Raw genomic sequence first — 22,510 nt, forward strand, 5'->3', positions numbered from 1 at the left:
TAGTTCATTTTACGATGCCTATCCCGCATCTTCGTCGTCGACTCGGCGGAGGACACCTGCTTGATCAGAGGGGCCCTGTCCGGGACTGGGCTCCGTCCGGCTGGTATTGGGAGGTGCTACCTTCCGGGGGGCGTAGGTTGGTAAGGAGCCAGCCCGTCGTTGACCCGATCCTTGTTTGGTGGCGGTCGCGTGGGCCAGTGAGGGTGACGAGGCTTCCGGACACCGCGGAGGTGGTACGTCACCGTGTCAGCGAGGAGGATGAGCACGTCCGTCGCTACATGGTTGCGTTGGAGGGCAGGTTCGAGCATACCTGGCAGGTTCTTCGGGGATCTCACTGGAGCTATGATCCTGTGATGGTTCCTTCTCTTTGGGTGTCCACCGCCCGCGTCGATACCCGTCGGGCGCTACGGTTCTAGATGTATCAGTGATGCTATATGTATAATAGTATTCGAGGAGTATTAGTGATAATATTTGACGATGTACAGATAAAAGAGATGATGTATTTGCTTATAATTGAGTGCATGGTAATTTGAATACTACTTTATTTTACGATTTGGTTTTGCTTCTTGAATTCTCAAATTGGAAAAGTACTCCTACATTGAATATTATTCAGAAATCTAGGAGTCCCGGATGGAGCCACGACCCGGGACTAAAGTTGTTTTGGAACGGAGTTCCTGATAGAATAATTCTTTTTTGGTACAAAGGTTAAGAGAATCCGTTTTTTGCAGAAATATGGATCCACATATCAGGAACCTCTGAGAGGAAGAACTGCTCGAAGATATAATCAAAGACGGCCCCGACGTTGAACCAGCTGAATCTCCGTCGTCATATCTAAACCCCCGACGTTGGAATGGAGGTCGAGCGACACGAAGATGAAGCCGATGGGGCAGGAGATAGGTCCAATGACGGAGAAGGTGATAGCTCCACTGATGGAGAAGCCGGTGGAGAAGCCGGTGAAGAAATAATAAAGTCCGGCGAGGTATATATATGAAGTTCGACAATCACTTGTAATATGTGAAAAATATTGGAGATAGCTCTATATTGTATACATATACATTCATTTGACGAATGTTTCTCCCTCTTAGGCCTCCACATCGAGCAAAGCTACGAGACGAGGCCCGACTAGAAAGTTGGATGCACGGACGCATTACACCTTTGAGGTGATATTGCCTACGGGCGAACCCAAGCTTCCTAAGAATGCTGCTAACACATTCAAGAAGCAATGCGGAGTTCTCGTTAGGGATCACGTCCCGATCAGCGTTCGGGAGTGGAACAAGCGCAAAGGGGCAGCCGATAGTGACTATGTATATGTTCATGACGATATATCACTTCTTTTTGTATGCATATGTTCATGACGATCTTCTGTTTCCTTCATTTGCTTACTAGCTAGCGTGTCTAGTCCTTTCTATACGTATATTATGTAACGTCAACCAAGCACGGAGATAAGAGAGGACACTTCTCTCTATTCATTAGCTAGCTAACACAATATATGAAACACCTAAATTAACCCCTCAAAACCCCCTACCCCCCCCCCCCCCTTAAAAAAACAAAAACTCCAGCACCTAAAATGCTGACGCGTGGATGCCTTTTTGTCCCGGTTGGTGTCACCAACCGGGACTAAAGGTCCCCCTGCCTGGGCTCGCCGCACCGGCCACGTGGAGGCCCATCTATCCCGGTTCGTGTAAGAACCGGGACTAAAGACCAAGCGCATTAGTAACGACCTTTTTGTCCCGGTTCCAAAACCGGGACAGAAGGCCCTTACGAACCGGGACAAAAGGCCCTTTTTCTACTAGTGATACTATTTATAGCTGGATTTATCTTTTTTTGTTTGTCTATGTGTAGGTTGAATTTGATTCTGAAATCATGTCAAGAAACTTGAAATACCGATTCGTAAATGTAAAATGCAAGAGAAAATATATGACATGAACATGCCATCTTTAGCTGCATCTTGTTGTTCGAGTTTGAGATCAGAATGTGTTTCCCCCCTGAATCATGTGTATTTGAGTTTGAAAAAATTAAAAAATGAACTAAATAAAAAAGGACCTCAACCATGGTAAATATTCCCACTTACTTCTATCTGAACTGTGGAAATACGCACCCGCATCTATATACACCTCCCTTGGGCCTAAGAGACAGTCATGATCATCCTTGATGAATTATCTGAACAGTCTTCTACTAGATGCCACTCTACATTTTTCGAGGAAACTGTCAAAATTCCACTGCGTGGAAAAGGACTGGCCATGACTATCTCTCTACCATTGAATCATCTACCTCTTGGGCCTCACAGTCAAAGTCTTTTCCGCCTCCCGTGATGTGTGGACTCACTTTGCATCTCTCATATACATACCATTCATTCTCTAGATTGTGCTCTGCTCGTTCAACCTCCCCACACCCACAACCTCCCCTCCCCACAGATTCCAAATCATACGCCGTGATGCATACCTGGTTCATGGTCTTCATCTGGGCCTGGTGTCTACCGCTGATGCTTGCGGTCACGGCGGCTGAGGAGCAGCAGGGGGGAGGCTGTTCGGCCAAGTGCGGCAACTTCACCATCTCCGACCCTTTCTGGCTCACTGACTGGGAGACGGGAAGATCATGTGGTTCGCCTGGACTTCCGGACTTCCAGCTTACTTGCTTCAACAAAAATTATCCAGTTCTACCGAGCTCTGTGCCCAACAGCCCCAGCTTTAGAATCATCGACGTATTCTATGGGGAACGCAGCTTGCGCGTCATTGATCTGGGCAAGATGCCACTATTACACCGCGCATCCAACAGCTTCAACAGCTGCCTGCCGATCTGGAACACCTCTGTCATACTTGGCCGCTCATTTAGGATAAGCCCCACCAACCTGGGACTCATCTTGTATAATTGCACGGAGGGGGCCGCGGCTGAAGCACGCCGGGAAAAAGAGCTGCTGCAGGCGACGACGATGAGGTGCATGAACACGAGCAACACGTTTGTTCGCGCCGGAGTGCCGTACGACCCCACTGGGAACTACTCCGGCTATGCTCTGGAGGGCTGCGTTGCAACAGTCGTGCCGGTGCTGCGATTGCCGTCCGGCCAGACGAACGCCGGCAACTATGAGAGGCTCATCGACGATGGCTTCCTCCTGACATGGGATCTCCTCCCTTCTCCTCCAGGTAAGTTCACCCCGTCGATTCATATTCTAATCATGTTATTACTACTCACTGACCGAGGATAAGGCTTAAGAGGGTCCTTGGATTCAAGGGATTTATTTTAGTCTGACTAAAAATAGTCTTTTTAAAAGACTAAAGTTTCAAACACCCTGACTAAAGAGGGGCTAAAACTAGTCTTGAGACTAAAAAGTTTTAGTCAGGGATACTCCTACTAAAATGTGGATTAGTCCTCTCTCTCCTCATTTAACTCCTCTCCTTTAACACAGGCGAGTTCTGGACTGGAGGGTTTGGAGGATAATAGATGTTCATTAACTTGATTTTAGTCTCTTTAGTATTTTGATTCAAGCATGGATGATGCTATCAAGTTTTAGTCCCACTACTTTTAGTCATGGGACTAAAACGTATCCAAGCACCCTCTAAGTTGATCGCGCGGCGGATGTTGGCCACAGCGGGCCAGCGCGGCACTTTCTGCTCAATATGTTGGGCGATCGACTTCTCCATATAGCCTATACTAGCCTAATGGACATGTGCTGACATTCTTGTTTTCAGTTAGATTATCTCTGGATCACATATTATTAGCCTTGCGCTAGTTACATCTGTCCGGTAAATTTGTGGGGCCGTCTCCTTTCTCCATCTAAGACTGAGTACACTACTGCTCTCAGTACGTAGTACGCCATTAGACAATCATTAACAAATTGAACTGGGGTATGATTCATAGTTCAGAACAATGTCTTTTCACATAACTTCTCTCTAGGCTCACTGAACTCTGAACTCCACAAGTCTGCACCACGCAATATTGGCATCCTGGACTACTTGTTCATTTATGCTCTGACAGCCCAGTGGCAAACATACTTTAGGAAACTCAGACTAGTGGACCTATATTTATTTTTCTGGGGCAATTTCGACCTAATCACGGTGCTTTTCCTTGTTAGTAGCTTTTTAACAATGCTTATTAGTGGTAGAGCCCACTAATGCGTGAACCGGTACACCACCCTAGAAAAGTTTACAGATTTCGATGCAAATTAAAGATAGAGATTAGTAGATACCCCTTCAACAAACAAGATTAGATTGTTCTAATCTCTTTTTTCATGCGCTGGGAGAATAAGGATTAGATTAGAATTAGTTGGCCGTGAATGTACGAGAATCCTCTTTTAAGTAGCTTTAAGATTCATCTAAACTTATAAGGGGGTGTACATAAGCAAAACTCGACATACTTCTTTATTTAAGTATACACCGTCATTTTAATGCAATGAAATGTAAATAGTTGTTCTAATATGTCAAGAAAATGTTGAATGTTCATCTAAAAATTATTTTCATGCCATGCATGAACCTACATTTTATACCGATAAGAATATGTCCATATGTTTGAAAATAATTGTTCATAACTATATGAAAATATTTGAAAATAATTTTTGATCTAAATATTTATTTATTTGTAAACAAAGGTCCATGCCTTTTAAAACAAGTGCATGTATAACTCAGAAAATTGCTTATATATCATCAATGATGGCTTCCTCTTCAAATGGGATACGCCGGCCTTTATTTGGATTTCTCTTATCGAACCAAGCAACCAATCATGTTACTCACTCGCTGCTGGTAATAGCTGAACTAACTGGTGCTCATAATTTGCATTAGTACTAACAAGTTATCATGTCAAGAAACTAGAAATACCGACTCTTATATGGAACAAAATTGCTGAAAGAGAACTATAGGACAAGAACATACCATAGTGTTGCTGTCTGCGGAGCACACACACTCAGATATTTGGTCCACGGTTAGTAGTTAGCCACATGACCTGGCGCCTCCTTAGTCAAGAAGCCGTGTCCCTTGGGTTCTGCTGAACCGTTTATTTTCCTTTGGGAAATCGTTGCTGAACCAGTCGATTCATCTCGACTTCGTATGCCATAGTCCCACACCCATATTCTTTGCTTTTCCGGCAAAGAGAATAGAGTGCGGTGAGTTCGGCGACTCGACTCTTCAAATTGAATTACCTAGTTAATTCTTACTTCTTTTTTACGAACGAAAGAGTAATTTGCTGGTTTGCCGGATAATCGAACCAAGCAATCACTATGTTACTACTATTACTCATTAACCGAGGATGTGATAAGGCTATGTCGAAGATTTTTTTGATAAAGGGTGTTTTTATCATCTTTGGTCCAGGACAGCAGCCACATGACCTGGCGCCTCCTTGGTCAAGAAGCCCTATCCCTTGGGTTCTGTTGAACTGTATATTTTCATATTACCCCATCCATCCCCGTTACCAAATCAGTCTACTCAATTCAGACTGCTGCCATGGATCCAACCTCGCGGCTCTCCATCCTTGTCTCACTGCTTCTCTTCCATCAACACGCGCAAGCCAGGTGCGAGGTGATGGCATGCGGGAACTTCACCATCGAGTACCCCTTCTGGCTCGGCGCACCCACCCATTCCCCGCCAGAACCCTCCTGCGGCTCAAGGTGGAAGGCACGAGTCGTCTTTCGGACCGGCTCGTGGCCCGCTTGGTTCGAGCTGGTTCGGTCCTGGCCTGACAAAAAAGCCATCCGGTCCGGTCCATAGAAAGAGGACCGAAAAATTTTCAATCCATATTTGGAGGAAATTTTTCATCCAATCAAATCTTTTTTTTAGAATTTCTTTGTTTTAATTTTCTGTGCTATCAAACATTATTTCAAATCCTGAAGGGTATAATAGGACATGCCATCTTATTCCTGCATTTTTCTCATTCCTTGGTTTTGAGAATCCTGTGAATCAAATAGGCCCTAAATATGGATTGAGACATTTGGTTGTTGACTCTCTCTAGTGGGTATGGATAAGTAAATGCGTCCAAAGAACCGGTCAAAGGAGTTGGCAAATATCGCTTGTATTATCTTGGACCTCATCTTCGTCCTTCCATATCATCCTTTGAGTTTGCGCCATCCTTCCCCGTTACCAAATCCGTCTCGTCAATTCAGACTGTTGGCATGTATCCAACCTCGCTGCTCTTCATCTTGATCTTACTATTCCTCTTCCATCAACCGGCACATGTAGTACCTGTCTGTTCAGAAAATAGAATACTAGGTTTAGTCTTTGCCAGAAGATTCTGGTTTGTGGTAGGCATGTAAGAGCAACTCTAGCAGATTCCGCATTCGTCCGGTTCGCAAAACGTGTTTGCAGTTGGCGTAAAACAAGTTTTACGGGCTGGCCAGGGCTGACACAGATGCAGACCCCCCAAACGGACCCGTAAAAGAGCATTTTCGCGGAATATGCTTTGGTGGGGGAAAGCGAGGACTGAAATGTCTCCCCATCAACCGCTTTCGCTTATATGCGGGGCACTGCAACGGCGAGGTGGAAACCCACGAATACGCGGGTTGGGGCCGAGATTTTGCCATGCCCCGCAAAAATATTTACTGGCCGGGGCGGGATGCGGGGTCTGATCGGGCAGGTTTTCCTGCCCCGACCCGCATTTTGGCGGTTATTTTCCGGGTCGGGGTGGGATGCGGGGTCTGTTAGAGTTGCTCTAAACTAGACAAATGCAGTCAGTAGGTGCGTTTAATTCTTTTTTGGAGAATCAGTAGGTAGGCGTACTTATCGAAAAAAGTAGGTACATAGACGTGTGCATTATTATAAGTGGATTCTGAAAAAAGAACTTTAATCTAGCATGTGGGATGATGGTGCTAGGAGTTCGTTTGTTGAATAAAACTCTCATGTTTGACGTAAAGAAATACTCTGAATCAGAGATCGCAGTAGGCTGAAATGGTCATGCTGCACTTGTTCAGTCCAGTGATCCAGTTAGAGCCTAGTCTTTTAGACATACGGTCTTTTGGGCCTATATTTAAACTTGCAGGACTTCCGGCTGAATTATGTCTCGTTGGCCCACAATGATAAGTCGATGTACTATTTTTTAACACAATGATATATATGTCAATGTCCATCAGTTGGAGAATATTTTCTTGCCTAAAAGTAAGAATATTTTCTTTGACATTACCCGTGCGTAGCACATATACCCATGCGTTGCAACAAGAGATACAGTTGATTTGTCCACTTCCCGTGAGCACGACCCAACATACCAATTGTGCAGCCATGACAGAGAGGCGCACACTGGTCTATCAGAAATTCGTTTCAGTAATAAATGAAGAAGCATGCATAGAATATTTTTGCTACGGTTTTTGTATGACTAATCTGCTCTTAAAGAACGTAATGTTTTTAAAAATACATACCAAGGTATTATTTGTAAGTTGAAGCGGTGTTTAGAATTTTCATCAAGTCGTGAGAAAAATATCAATAAAAGGATTCTGTTAAATGTGTTTTAGCCCATCTCTACATACGCTTGAAGATTAATAAAAAAATTATCTCGCCAATTATTTTCTTCTTTCTTTATTACTCATACATGTCCATTGAAACTTATACTTTATACTCCCTCCGATCCATATATAGACCCTCCTAATATTCATCAAATATATAATTGTATTATTGTGTGTTAGCATTTTCTAAAATATACCATAGCAATTAATTAGGTTAATTAATGGTATGCCCTAAACCAAATTTTAAAGTAGTTCACAAGAACAAATAATAGCACAGTTGAAAACTACACATTTTTCTGTCCAAATTATATATACAAATTATTTTAATCCCAGTTAAGGTTGCAAAGTTATAGTATGATCATATTTGACATATTCTCTATGAATAATAAAAACCGGGGACCTAAACGGGCTGAAAACAGGACGAACTAGGTCTAGTGCACTGCAGCTGAACGCAGTATACTAACCAGCGCCGGGCGCACAAGATAGCGGCTACTACAGTTGTGCCGAAGCCCAATGACACTTAATGTTGGATTGCGGGGTATTTAAAGGAAAACTCGAAGGCTTTTGTATAAAATATATGACAGACAAGCAAATATGCTCCGTACTTTATTAGAAATATAGGTATAGATATACAAGCAAAAAAGTCCATGCGTTGCAACGGAAGAAAAAATCACCACACTCCCCTAACGCAATAATCATTAATCAAGACGTCAATAGGTTCACATTCCTTTTTTAACTCACGGCATCTTGTGTGTGTTGTCACTTATCCTCTTTTTCATTTTAGCCCATGGTGCCTTCAATGCTCACACAATAACAATGTGTTTGAACGTTGTTAATCCTAAGGCAGTCACATCGCAGTGCAGCTTCTCATTAGTCAAGACTCACTTGTCCGTGGGGTTCTGCTGAACTATTTATATTCTTTTGAAAAACCATTGCTCAACCAGTCAATTCCTTCTAACTCTGCATGTCTCCCACCTCCGACTATTTGTCTTCTGAAAAATCATCGCCCACACAAATGATGGTCAGATCTATCTCCGACAGTTACTATGTCCACAAAGTCTAAACATGACAACCTATTCTATGGCCTTGTTTGGATACTCTAATCTGGTTAGAGTTAGAGTTAGATTCTAACTCTTGAACTAACCTGAACTAACTCTAACTCTAAAGGTGTTTGGATGTGAGGGTTAGATGAACAATAAATATTCTTTTTCAATCATTTGGCTACTTTGGACCTCTCTCTTTTCCTGGACCCCACCTACTCTAACCCAAAAAAGCACCTCTTGGATGGGTTAGAGTTTTTGGGTGGGTTAGATGCATCTAACCAACTCGAACCCACCTGTTTGGATCTTTGAGGGTTAGATGGCTCAAATCTAACCCACTCTAACTCTAACCCTAGGATCCAAACAGGGCCTATGGTGGAAATATCAAAAGGTGGAACACTGGACCAACTAAATATGTATTGAGGCATTTGGATGTTGACTCTCTCTAGTGGGTATGGAAAAGTAAATGCGTCCACAGAACCAGTCAAAGGAGTTGGCTAATATCACTTGTATTATCTTGTACCTCATCTTCATCCTTCCATATTATCTATCGCCATCCTTCCCCGTTACCAAATCCGTCTCCTCAATTCAGACTACTGGCATGTATCCAATCTCACTGCTGTCCATCATTGTTCCTCTTCCATCAACATGCACATGCCGAGTGCGAGCCGGTGACGCGTGGGAACTTTACAATCTAGTACCCATTCTGGCTCTGCGTGCCCAACCGCATCCCGCAAGAGCCCTCCTGAGGCCACCCAACCTTCCAGCTCCGTGAATTTGGTACTAAATGTATATTCATAAGTTTTTTTATGATTCAGTCACTTAACCCATTTAGTACGCGAGGATTCATGAGCTAATTAATTACTATTAGTCCTCAAGAACAAAGACTAGAATACTGATATTCGTCAATTTATGTAAGATAATTTGTCCGCAGTTTAAATATAAATATTCCATCAAAATTTGAGTGAGTTTGTCTAAAATATCCGGAAAAAAATTGCATTTATGAAAATTTACTCATTTCGGTGAGAAGGAAAATGTTTCTCTGTTTGAAATTTAAATCCTATCAATTAACTTTCACTTTTGTCTTTGTCTAATTATTTGTAAGAATGACAAAATGTCACTCTTCCACACGTTTGAGTTTAATTCTCCTTTCCCAAGTGATTATCTCAAGGAAGCACGGGGCCTGGCGCACTGGTACAGTCTCTCCACTTGTGACTTGAAGGTCCTCGATTCGAACAGCCTCCTTCCAGAATTATCATACAAGGGTGGTCAGTTTACATTTATCGCCAGAATCTCTCTTGTTCTTCCTTCTTCCTATCTGCCAATTGTCTGGTGTTAAGGGTGGATTAGATGCAGCCATCTTCGAAGCATGTTACCTGTCCACTAGGGAATTTAGTCTAGTTCAGTGTTCAACCACAGTTGGGATGCTTAGCATTTTCCTCCCCTTCAAAATCTTTTCAATCTGGTCAGGGTTTATGGTTTACATGGGCAAATATTTGGGTGTTGTGTATCCTTTCTGGCTCTGCGGCATGTACCCGCCCGAATGTGCCTACCATACCTTCCAGTTCACCCATGACGGTACCAGCAAGGCCTCCATCTGAACGTATAAGATCCTCATCATCTCCTCTACCTCTCCAACAACATCCACCAACCTCTACCTCTCCAACCTCATCTAAAACTCCACCAAACTCTACCTCTCCAACAGCGTGTTTGACATCTGAGCTACGCGTGGACACCTCCTCTGATCTCAGCCTCTGCATCAGCGCCGCCAATCCGGAGCTCTTATTCCTCTACAACTGCGTTTGCGATCCGGCATGTGCGGCCGCTTCCACTTACATGGGCACCCACGATTCCACGAACCACACCTGGCCGCTCAATAAATCATTTGCGCGGCTTGCTGGGGCGTACGGACCTGACAACATTTGAAGGAAGGTGCAGGAAACTGTGCTGCGGTACGAGGGGGTGGCTGATGAAGTTAGGTTTCTTCTTCAGTGCTCGGCAACCGGCTGCAAGGGGGGCATGGAGAATTTTGCCAGATCAATATCGCCTATGATAACTTCAAGTGTCACTGCTCCGGAAGTACGTCTTTGTCCATCTTATGTGGCAGGGGTTCACATATATAACAATACTCTTTGATTATATATGACACACTAAGTAAAAGTTGAGGGAATTAACAAGAAAAATGAACACAACAACCGCGTACCCACTAGGTGTAAATAGTTTCCTTTTACAAGTATTTCAATGTATCCAATCACGTTCTGTCCGTTCTGTCCGTTCACGTTTTGCTGAGATTCGTGCCGTTGTCTGGTTGTCTGTAAAACTGCAGAGTGTTCGCAGCGGTACCATCCAATGCAATGTCATTTAAATACATAATTATAATCAAATTTTATGTGATTGCTCATATATAATGGCTACTAAATGTACACATACCAAGAAATTGTTATTTATCAAACTTGTATTTGATCGACATAGCTGCTCTGTCAAAAGGAAGTCAAATATATAGCCCATGTTCTATTGTTTGTCGCTATCTTGGCAGTTTTTTTTTTTTACTTCATGGACAGAGTATTGAAGGTCAAATATATACTGCTATTCCTTTTCTTTTGAAAAACCACCAATGTCGTACTGTTGGACAACAATTCATTTACTCATAGATGTTATATATGTTATATTCTAGGTAGCACACGGACTCGCAATATGATTATCATAATCGGTATGCTCAAACTTTTGCCATTTTCTCATACGTAATGATTTAAATACTTGTAGTTCACTACAGTGATTTTTATGTTGAAATGGTACCATAAAATAGTCATATCTGTAATCACTGAGAATTGATTCTACAATAAAAAATTGAATCAAGCAACTCTCACTTGAGATATTTAAACTATTGATGGTCTTGGAAATCAAATGACTGTATTATAAGTCCTGGTTTAGAAAAGGAAGTAACATTGATCTGCTTCAATGTCAGCTGTGACATCAGCAGCTGGAATCTTGCTCTTTACATGTACTTATGTCCTGATATGGCATAGAAGGGGGAAAGGACTATGGTTTCTCCTTTGCAAGAAGACTAGCAGCAACACAGAAAAGAATTACGAGGCCATGATAGTATCGTATGGATCCCTAGCTCCAAAAAGATACATGTATTCAGAGGTAATGAAGATAACTTCTTCTCGCAAGAGTCAGCTTGGAAAAGGCGGTTATGGTGTGGTTTTCAAAGGAAGACTACACGATGATCGTCTGGTTGCTGTGAAATTCTTGCATGACTGCAAAGGAAATGGGGACGAGTTTGTGAATGAAGTTATGAGCATTGGGAGGACCTCTCATGTTAATGTTGTTAGCTTATATGGGTTTTGTTTGGAGGGATCAAAGCGAGCTCTTATATATGAGTACATGCCCAACGGTTCCTTGGATAAATACATTTATTCAGAGCACCCCAAAGAAATTTTAGGATGGCAGAGGCTTTATGTGATAGCAATCGGGATTGCTCGTGGCCTGGAATACTTGCACCATAGCTGTAATACTCGTATCGTCCATTTTGATATCAAGCCCCAAAATATCCTTCTAGATAAAGATTTCAGCCCAAAGATTGCTGATTTTGGTCTAGCTAAGCTGTGTCATACGAAGGAGAGCAAGCTTTCAATGACTGGAGCTAGAGGAACAATTGGATTCATCGCCCCAGAAGTTCACTCTCGAACCTTCGGGGTGGTTTCAACAAAGTCGGATGTTTATAGTTATGGAATGATGCTGCTGGAGATGGTTGGGGGTAGGAGAAACGTAAAATCAGTTGTTGCGAAATCCAGCGAAAAGTATTTTCCAGACTGGATTTATGATCACTTTGAGCAAGATGATGGATTACAAGCATGTGAAGTCACAAGAGAAATTGAGGAAATCGCAAGAAAGATGACCATGATTGGCTTATGGTGCGTACAAATACTGCCTGCATATCGTCCTACCATAACCAAAGTTCTAGAAATGTTCGAGAGAAGCACAGATGACATGGACATGCCACCGAAGCAAAACTTCTCTGGATTGCTGTAAGATATTTCTCCCATATTTTTCACATTGTTTTTCTATGCGACTATTATTATTCAATAACTTGACCTATGCGCTTATCTCTCATTCCAGTGAAAATTCAGCTCACAATATGGATGTACAAAGTTCTTCCACCAGAAACTGAGGATATCGATCAGCCTTTTGAACTAAAAAATCCTACAACGATTGCCAACGCTGTGAGCAGATGAGCGATGTGAATACCAACAACGGACACTCATCTCCAACTCTTTGAGAAGGTGGTATATACTCGAGTAAATTCAGAACTTGAACAAGCGCAACAGAATTCGGCATTGTAGTAGAACATATTGCATGTATGCATTGCCTAGAGCAGAGAGCATCCGCATGCCAGTGTCTTAAGTTACAGAAGGAATAAAAGTTATTCCGATGAGTTGTGTGTTCCAACTCGTAAAAGGCATCGGAGGCAGACATACCAATGCCTCCTTGACTGTAATTTTTCTCGAAAATTGAATATACGCGATTTGGGCTCTAACTACAGCCCCTAGAATTTCAGAATCTGGATATATGATAGCAAGCAGATTAATCGTGGAAGCAAAAGGAGCGTACTTACTTGGTCCTCGCCGTAGATTGTATCCACTCAATCAAACAGCCGCCATACTTTTCCTTGACGCGCGCAACCTTGCCGGCGACCACCGGCGCGCATTCCTCTCCCTCCGCCAGAGAGCCGAGGGTTTGCATCGCTTCTCAGGAAACATTGTTTCCGCGGCCCCTGGTTAGCCGCCATAGCCGCCGCCAATGTCGAACGGGTCCGTAGCAGTTGATCGCAAGGAAGCAACCAAGCCTAGTTTTTTTCGCAGCCCAATTCTGCCTTACCTTCTTCGTCTTCTACGAAGCACTGATACTTCAGAAATCTGTGTAACGCCGTTCAGTACTTCGCCGATACTCCGATACGCCATATACGGTTTCAATACTGGTATTCCCGAAACATCGCCTTTTTAAATTTAAAAATAAAAGAAAAAATGGCGATACGGTATCCTTAAAGTATTGCCGTTGAGTATTGCTCATGACTTGATATATCTTTGATCTGTTCATATAGTAGTTGGATAAAAGTGCTTGCTAAGGATGATGTTTGTTGGATAAAATTGCTTGTTGATGCTATTGGCTTGCTGCTTGTTGATTTTTTGTGGCGTAAAATTACTTGCTGATGTTGTTGCTGCCTTCTATTGCTAGGGAAGAAGATACGACTATAAATCATGGCATCTTTTAACATTCTCCATTATCATTTGAGCATTATTGATGTGTATTGCTTGTTGATTTTAATTATCGTCATGTTCATAGTTGAGAGTTTTTATATATTTATTCTTATGAGAATAAAGAGTTCAATGAAGATTATGCTCTATATATCGTTATCAAGAAAAAACTTTTAAAACGTTGGAAGAAGAGTAGTACCACTTCATTATTTGGCCCACTCGTGCAATCTAAGGTTGCTCTTTATATTTGTCATTTGACTATCTCAAGTTTTTAGCTCTAAAAGGTTGCTGATTTTATGTTGTCATGTTTATATGTATTACAGTTCAAATTAGATTGGGACAGTTTATGACCAATTGATCGTGTTACCCTAATGATGATAGTGCGATTTTTAAAATGCGAAACACGAAGGTATGAAAGCAATTACACAACGAGTGGTTTGATATTTTGATCTCATCTCATACATTTTATTATGTTAGTTTTGTTACATGTTATTTGATCATTTTTATATATGCTTGCCGTATTGTCGTATTGTTGTTTCTAGAAATTGACGTATCCCGTATCGCCGTATCCGTATCGTCGTATTAGTGTCGCCGTATCGGTGTTTCATGGCTTACCTTTCATTTCCTCAAATATTTTTTTGGAAGATTGCATTTTGATTATGTTTCCATTCGAAAAGAATGGTTCCTCCAAGGCTCTGGTCCGCAGATGCACACATTCGTACGATTTAAAACTTGATGAAAGGTAATCGGACAAAAATTCAATAACCAGAAAAGTACGTGAGATGTACAAAAATGATAGAACCATAACAAAGATATGAAATAAACACATATGACTACGTCACCTTCTATCACCTGTCTTCAAAAGAAATAACATGCTTGAGACGACCAAGACATCGATTTTCATCCTCGATGGAGGGGGGCAACCAATGAAAGCTGAAACAACGGCACAAAAACGAACTTTTATTGCTACCGGGTCTGGCTAGAAAACACAAGATCAAGGATTTTTCACCCCGCCATAAAGTTGTGTGTCCTAGCCACCATACTAGTGGTGTATCTTCTGAAAGCCGTGGTGACATCCAGTACTGTGCGTACGACCACCATGGTTTTCACTAGAGATAACAGCAAGACAACACCATAATCATCATTAAGGCCCTGTTTGGAACACACAGATTATATAATCCAGTTTTTATAATCTATTACGTTTTCAAACAGGACAGATTATGATGTAGATTATAAAAACTAGATGGATAGATTATTAAAAACTCACAATCAACTCTACCCTAGCTAAAACCAGATTATGGATTACTAATGACCCATTATCCTTGTAAAGTTAGAGATAATTACATTCCTGCCACCGCCATCCTCCTCCTTTTTTAAGAAAAAAAAAGGACAGACAGATCATTATGCAATGTAAAACCTGGATTGCAGTTTATATAATCTGACATCCAAACATGCCCACCTAGATTATTTTTATAAACCAGATTATATAATCTATGTTCATAATCTAGATTATCATAATCTATTGTGATTCCAAACAGGGCCTAAGTTACAGCAGGGGCCAGGTCTAATTAGTTGTATACTAGTGGTAGATTAGGTATTTAGGTAGGCTTGTCCTAACTGCGTGTGCCTCTACATGCCGCCGTAATCATCTCTCTCCCTTCTATATTTGTAACAATCTCGGTAGGGAATGTAATCAATGATTAACCCGGGGATAATTACCTTCCAACTTAGTGCGGCATGGCCCAAGCCCAGCAGTCACAAGAACTTTTGACCAAACCGTCCGCAACACTACCCTCATCGAATACAACATGGAACAGCCAACCCTAGACGATTCGATCTCAATATCGCCACCGTCAGGACGACGATGACTGCTTGTGTGATTACACAATGTCGTCAGCCGTCACTTGGAAGTGCCTGCCCCTTGTTCTTGTTGTATCTCTACGGATCTTGGCCACTTTCTGAAGCCGCGATAGCCTCCGGCGCCGCTAATTGCCGTTGCCAACTTTGTCGGCACAAGAATGCCTTCATGAAAACTCATCACTGGATCATTTATCAAGGTATGTAAATGCATTAATCTATTCTGATGCGTTATAGTACCTAATGCATTAGTTAGGTGTACTAGTTACATGTGTCTAGTTTGATGATGGTTGGAGATCTAAATTCTTCAGACATAATTCTATTTACATAAAAAAATAAAGAGAAATAATATAACATGATATTGCTTTTACCAATCCAGTTGCTTCAAACTGAACCAGCTACACAGAAAATTCAGTTAATTTGGTAATCATATGATCTTTTAGATAATCGCTTATCTAAATTTAAATAAAGAGTTGTAAAACATGGATCATGTTGTCAAATTATAATGTCATTTTTCATAACCAGATTATAAGAAGTATTGACATTACAAAAGGTATATTGGGACGCCATTTTGTGTGAGACAACATATATACATATTTTGTGATCATTGCCCCCCCCCCCCCCCCCCCCCAAGCTTAAATCTTGGATCCGCCCCTGCGTCCATGCACCAACTCAAAATCAGATACAAGATCAGACTCGATTGGTTGTCATCCACTACAACAAGTCTCCATTCATCCATGGGATCCACTGATCCAGATAATGTCATCGGATGGCATTAATAAAAAATATTACCTCAAACTTCTTTTGCTTGCTGCACTAAAAATTTCAGAAAATCACAAAAAGTAAACTATTTTGTTTGCCTTTGAAAATTAAAAAGCAAAAAAAAATCCTTTGAATTTTCCTGTTGTGCTCGGTTTTTAATGTTTCAAAGAGACCAAAAATGGTTTTGCACTGTTAGTTGTTATGTTTCTTATTTGCATCTTGCCTTGAAAGATGGATACCACAAAAGGACGTTTCATTCGTTTTTTGTCTTGCTGCATTTTTTTGTTTCGCAAAAGATAAAACAACAAAAATATCTACTTTTGTTCTTTTTGCTTCATGCTTTGAGCTAATAATAAAAAAAAATCTTCCTTTTTCTGTTGTCTTTATTTTGCAGATGATTGTTGTAGCACATGGTCCTGGTTGCACTTGCTTTTATCATGGAACATTAATTTGAGCAAGCATTGAGCAATAATGATGATATATGGTGAAGTGACCAGAAAGGCCGGTATGATTATCTTTACTTTGCTTACCTGCATGCCTTTATTAAAGCTTTATAGCATCATATCTTACATCATCTCTGGCAAACTCTTTAAAACGCATGAAACTGTAAAACAATCACGGGTTTGCAGTTTTAAAGAAAAAAGGGACCGAATAGAAACCGCAAACGACTCCGACCTGTAAAAATATTGAAGGGGCACGGTAAACATCCCCACCAAACCTGTGAAAATAAGGATTTCGGAACCAACCCGAGGGTGCCCTGTATATGTGAAAGACCATTGACGGGAGTCCAACTGCCATTATAATCTTCATGACTCGTTCCCGGACGTCGCCTCGTCCGTCCCCGACTACCGCCCTGCTCATCAAGGAAACCTCCCCACCCGTCCAGGCCACCGCCCGTCCGTCCCCAGTCGCCGCCGACAGAAACCGGAGTAGGTACGAGGAGCTCGCTATCGCGATGAAGGAGGAGCTAGTATCCATCCGGCCATACACGAGCTAGCTAGCTCCTGGATCCATCCAGTAGCGAATGAGCTGTCTCCTGGATCGATTCGGCGACCACGGCAACGGGAGCTGATCATGGACACGGTCGAGAGGAAGAAGAAGATGTGGAAAAAATATAAGAGAATATTCAGTTTTGCAATTTAAGTTTAAGGGGTATGTTTGGCGGCAGCTCAAACCAACCCTTAAAATATGTATTCCACGAACTGAAAACAGCGTTTTCATTTCCGCGGTTTAAGGGGACTTCTAGAGATGCTCTTAGTTACCATGTGCATAGCGAGAATTGATGAATCAAGATTCCGACAATATGTTTTTATTAACTAGAGAATTATACTATAATAACCAAAGGTAAGCCAAGAATGTTCTCTCCACTCGACAAAGCGGCGGACCCCACTAATTCGAGGTGGTGTATGACTTGAACCCGCTGACCCCTCTTGATCTACTTCCACTACAAATCCAAGAGAGGAACATATGGATGCCAACAAGAGAGCCGCCTACATCAAGAAGCTCCATTAGTCCACCAAGGCCAACATCAAGCACCAAGTTCAAAACCAAGCCGCCAATGTCAACAAACAGTGGCATCATCCGATTTATCTCGCTGCAAATCTTGGGATGCCGCGCTTGAAGACAACCCAGCGGACGTCTCCCTCGTAGAATTGCCATATTTTCCTCCACTATTGTGCATGCTTAGCAGCCTAGCACAATGACTCGGTGGTAAATATGATTAGACTGAAGGAACTAGAGTTAGCGATTGATACAGTAGTCTTTTTGAATTGGTGTTAGCGATTGATTTAGTAGTCTTCTGAATTAGTATACACCACATTTAGCAGCCTCAATGTACAATAACATAGCCAGGTCATGCATCATTTTGACCAGCAAAGCCAGCGTGTGATTGCGCATACAAAGATGGTTCTATTTTGTTTTATACACGGAGCCAATAGAATACAACGTCTCAACCTCTCCAAATGTCTAACTATTGATCCATTCGTTAGTCTAACAATAGCAACTACATATGTTAGTATTGGATCAATCATTCAATCGTTTTCTCTTTTACTTGCACAACGAGGAAAACCTATTCACACAAACTCATATGCGAGTTTATGTCTTCCTCGTACGTTAACCCCCACCAATGCCCGGTAAATTAACTCCCAAATTGAACTAGTACTGGTAAAAATATATTCTAACCTGGACCTAACTTTAATCTGTCAGCCCTCGAAAGTCTGAGTCAGCACTGATCTCTCAATTCACATACCCGATAAACTCAGAAACTTCTATAATTGATGGAACTGTAGTAACAATCAAAATGGACCGTACCTCCGGTACAAAATGTCGAGATAATGGGTATCTTCTATAGCAACTTCTCTTTGCTCTAAGCATAACAACGCACTATAACTCTGGAATTATGTTTGCCGTTATACTGTGGAACATTGCCAACTAAATATTAATCAAGGCACTTGGATTTGGATGTTGACAAACCACCCTAGGTTTGTTGCCGCGTCTTCGCTGGGCAACGTTGTACCCGGCTTCTGTTGCCGTTTCACGTTGAATCTCTCTAGTTGGTATGGAACACATAAAGCATTGACAGAATCAGTCAAAGTCGTTGGCTAACACCGCTTATATATATAGTATCATCTCCCTTATCTTCGTCCTTCACTCACTTGAGCTTTAGCCACCCTCCACGTTTACCAAATTTGTCTCCTGAGAACAGATTGTTGGCATGTATCCAACCTCACTGCTCTCCATCTTGTTCTCGCTGTTCCTCCTCCATCAACGTGCGCATGCCGAGTGTGAGCCGGTGACATGCGGGGAACTCCCCATCAAGTACCCATTCTGGCTTGGCGCTCCGAGCGATCCGTCGAACGCCTCCTGCGGCCACCCGGCCTTCGAGTTACGGTGCGCCGACAACAGCGCCTCGGCTTCCTTGCGGGGCTCTGGCATCCGCGTCCACGACATCGACTACGACACCAGCTCCTTCCTCGTGTCCCACGACAGGCTCACCCACGGCACCGACGCCGTCTGCTGTATCGACTTCAACATGTCGACCATCCTACCTCTTGCTCCGTTTGATATCAGCCCCAACAATCGGGCTCTGTGCTTCCTCTATGGCTGCAACGGGACGGAGCCGGGTGAGGGCGACTACGTGAACGCCACCGGCGTGCCTAGCTGCGATTGGCCCATCTCCGTGTACCTCGGCGGTAGCTACGACCGGGACATGCCGCCCGTAATACCCACCGGAAACTGCATGTACACTTACCACCCGGTGCTCGGATCGGAGGCGGCTATCTCGACGGCAGCAAACTACAGTCGACTCCTGAAGAGCGGGTTCGTCTTGGATTGGACAGGCATCGGCGTTGGGGACTGCTCTGCCTGCAGTGCTAGCGGCGGGCAGTGTCGGTATAATAACGAGTCTGCCGCCTTCGCGTGCCTCTGTCCTGTTGGCAAACTGTACGAGTTGACGTGCGCTGGTAAGCCTTCAAAATCTTGTCAACTTGAAAATTCAAAATTATTAGAGAACATACCACAAATTGAAAACTTGAAGTACTGAGTACTGACTATATACGTGCTTACATGGATGGTGTCAACCTAAATACATGCATTATGGGTATTTAAGTACAATAGTTTGTAAATCTTATGTATGATTTATTACACCAAAAGAATGGGTAACTAAAATACATGTCTTTCGAAATCGTAAAATTCCACTACAAAAACCGGCTTTTGAAATATGCCACTCTTGTTTTTGGATACTTAAAAAATGCCTTTATGGCCATCAGAGTACAAATATAAGTTAATAATACTCATATATGTTATATTATATTAATTCCAGGTAGCAAGAGGAATGGGAAGAAGATTATGCTAATAGGTACACTAAAACTTTTTTCATCTTTTCATATGTAATGATTTAAATATCAGTGGTTCACTAATATTGATTTTCTTTGAAGAAAATAGTAACTTCAAAATTTATCATGTGTCTGTAACAATTGAAAGATGATTCTGAAAGTAAAACTTGAAACAAGAAACTCTCAGTTTGTGCATAATGCCAGATTGGGCAAATTATGATAGTTTGATGCTACTCTGCCACTAGCCCACTACTGCGGAAAGAGAAACTTAAACTACTGCTGGTCTTGGAAAGCGCAATGGCTGTATTATAACTTCTGGTTTACAACAGGAAGTAACATCTGCATTCATCTCAGGTTTGACATCAGCTGCTGCAACCTTGCTCTTTACATGTCTTTATGTGCTGATATGCCATAGCAAAGGGAAAAGACACAGGTTCCTTTGCAAGAAGACTAGCAGCAACACTGAAAAGAGTTATGAGGCCATGATAGCATCCCATGGATCCCTAGCTCCAGAAAGATACAAGTACTCAGAGGTAATCAAGATAACTTCTTCTCGCGAAAATCAGCTTGGAGAAGGAGGTTATGGAGTTGTTTTTAAAGGAAGACTAAGTAATGGTTGTCTTGTTGCCGTGAAATTCTTGCATGACTGCAAAGAAAGCGGAGACGAGTTTGTCAATGAGGTTATGAGCATTGGAAGAACCTCTCATATTAATGTTGTTAGCTTATTTGGGTTTTCTTTGGAAGGATCAAAACGAGCTCTAATATATGAGTTCATGCCCAACAGTTCCTTGGATAAATACATTTACTCAGAGAACCCCAAGGAAATTCTAGGATGGGAGAGGCTCTATGTGATAGCAATCGGGATTGCTCGAGGCCTTGAATACTTGCATCATAGCTGCAACACACGCATCGTTCATTTTGATATCAAGCCTCAGAATATCCTTCTAGACAAGGATTTTAGCCCAAAGATTGCTGATTTTGGACTAGCTAAATTGTGTCATACAAAGGAGAGCAAGCTTTCAATGACGGGAGCTAGAGGAACAATTGGATTCATTGCACCAGAAGTTTACTCTCGAACCTTTGGAGTGGTTTCAATTAAGTCAGATGTTTATAGTTATGGAATGATGCTACTAGAGATGGTTGGAGGTAGGAAAAATGTAAAATCAACTGTTACAAAATCTAGTGAACAATATTTCCCAGATTGGATTTATGACCACTTTGAGAAAGAAGATGGATTACAAGCATGTGAAGTCACAAGTGGAGTTGAGGATATCGCGAAAAAGATGACCTTAATCGGCTTGTGGTGCATACAAGTATTACCTATGCATCGCCCTTCTATAACAAATGTCCTAGAAATGTTTGAGAGAAGCTTAGATGCTCTCGACATGCCGCCAAAGCAGAACTTCAGTGAATTACTGTAAGTTATTACTCCCATGTTGTTTTGTTGTTTTCTATGCAATTATTATTATGCAATAACATGACCTACAGGCTTAACTTGTATTCCAGTGAAAGTTCAGCTCACAATATGAATGTAGAAAGTGCAAGTTCTACCGGATCTGATGAGATAGGACTTGTGAAATCAAAAATTTCTAAGTTCAGCTCATAATATGGAAGTCGAAACTGCAAGTTCTCCTGGATACGAGGTGATACTCTTTGTGAATTGAAACTGCAAGTTCTACAAGCCTATGACTAGAAATCCACCTCTTCTCCCATTTTATCTCATTAGAAAGAAACTGCCAACCTTTTGGGCAGATAAGTTTGTGAATCCAAAATTTATATGATGATCAATGATAACTTCACAAAGCACATTAAATTTGTTATTGTATCATACAATACTAGAGAAGAAACTCCGCGAAGTTCCACGGGATGAGTTGTAACTATTTCAATGGGCTTTACTTTGGTTGTAATCAACATTAATATTTAAAATAAAAATACAAGAATTCTTAGTAAAATACATACTCCCTCCATTCCTCTTTATAGTAGCGCTTATACCAAGACGTGACCTGATCACCTGACACTCTCATTTGGACAGGAATTGCCCCTCCACCTGCTAACTCTATCACAGCACATGGGTGCCTGCTGCTGCACTCCGTGAACTAGCAGGCGAGGGCTATTGTGGTCAAACAAGCCTCGCTGGGCTTAGATGCACTAGGTTTCGGAATCAAGCCCAAAAAACTATACACATTAGAATATTGATTGGAGGGATTATAATTTATTATAAGTTCTGATTATTGTAGAAATGTAAATTATTTTAAAATATAAGTAGCACGTATGATACATATTAAGGTGTTTCATTTCCCATGCATGATGATATATTAAGTTGTCATAGTTGCATAAGATGATATA

The 22,510-nt window shown here is 41.8% G+C and overlaps 2 protein-coding genes across 2 annotated transcripts; both read left to right on the forward strand.

Annotated features, from left to right (window-relative positions):
• Positions 1-11,204: 11,204 nt before the first annotated feature.
• Positions 11,205-13,008, forward strand: LOC123442582 (LEAF RUST 10 DISEASE-RESISTANCE LOCUS RECEPTOR-LIKE PROTEIN KINASE-like 2.5). The gene is made up of 2 exons (XM_045118667.1): positions 11,205-12,485; positions 12,577-13,008. The coding sequence occupies exons 1-2, from the start codon at positions 11,413-11,415 to the stop codon at positions 12,626-12,628; spliced, it is 1,125 nt and encodes a 374-aa protein (XP_044974602.1). The 5' UTR covers positions 11,205-11,412; the 3' UTR covers positions 12,629-13,008.
• A 6,036-nt stretch (positions 13,009-19,044) lies between these two features.
• Positions 19,045-21,801, forward strand: LOC123441372 (LEAF RUST 10 DISEASE-RESISTANCE LOCUS RECEPTOR-LIKE PROTEIN KINASE-like 2.1). Its single transcript, XM_045117838.1, has 4 exons — positions 19,045-19,792; positions 20,369-20,373; positions 20,494-21,581; positions 21,671-21,801. The coding sequence occupies exons 1-4, from the start codon at positions 19,045-19,047 to the stop codon at positions 21,768-21,770; spliced, it is 1,941 nt and encodes a 646-aa protein (XP_044973773.1). The 3' UTR covers positions 21,771-21,801.
• The last annotated feature ends 709 nt before the right edge of the window (positions 21,802-22,510 follow it).

Source organism: Hordeum vulgare, chromosome 3H, assembly GCF_904849725.1.
Source record: "Hordeum vulgare subsp. vulgare chromosome 3H, MorexV3_pseudomolecules_assembly, whole genome shotgun sequence".
Lineage (NCBI taxonomy): Eukaryota > Viridiplantae > Streptophyta > Magnoliopsida > Poales > Poaceae > Hordeum > Hordeum vulgare.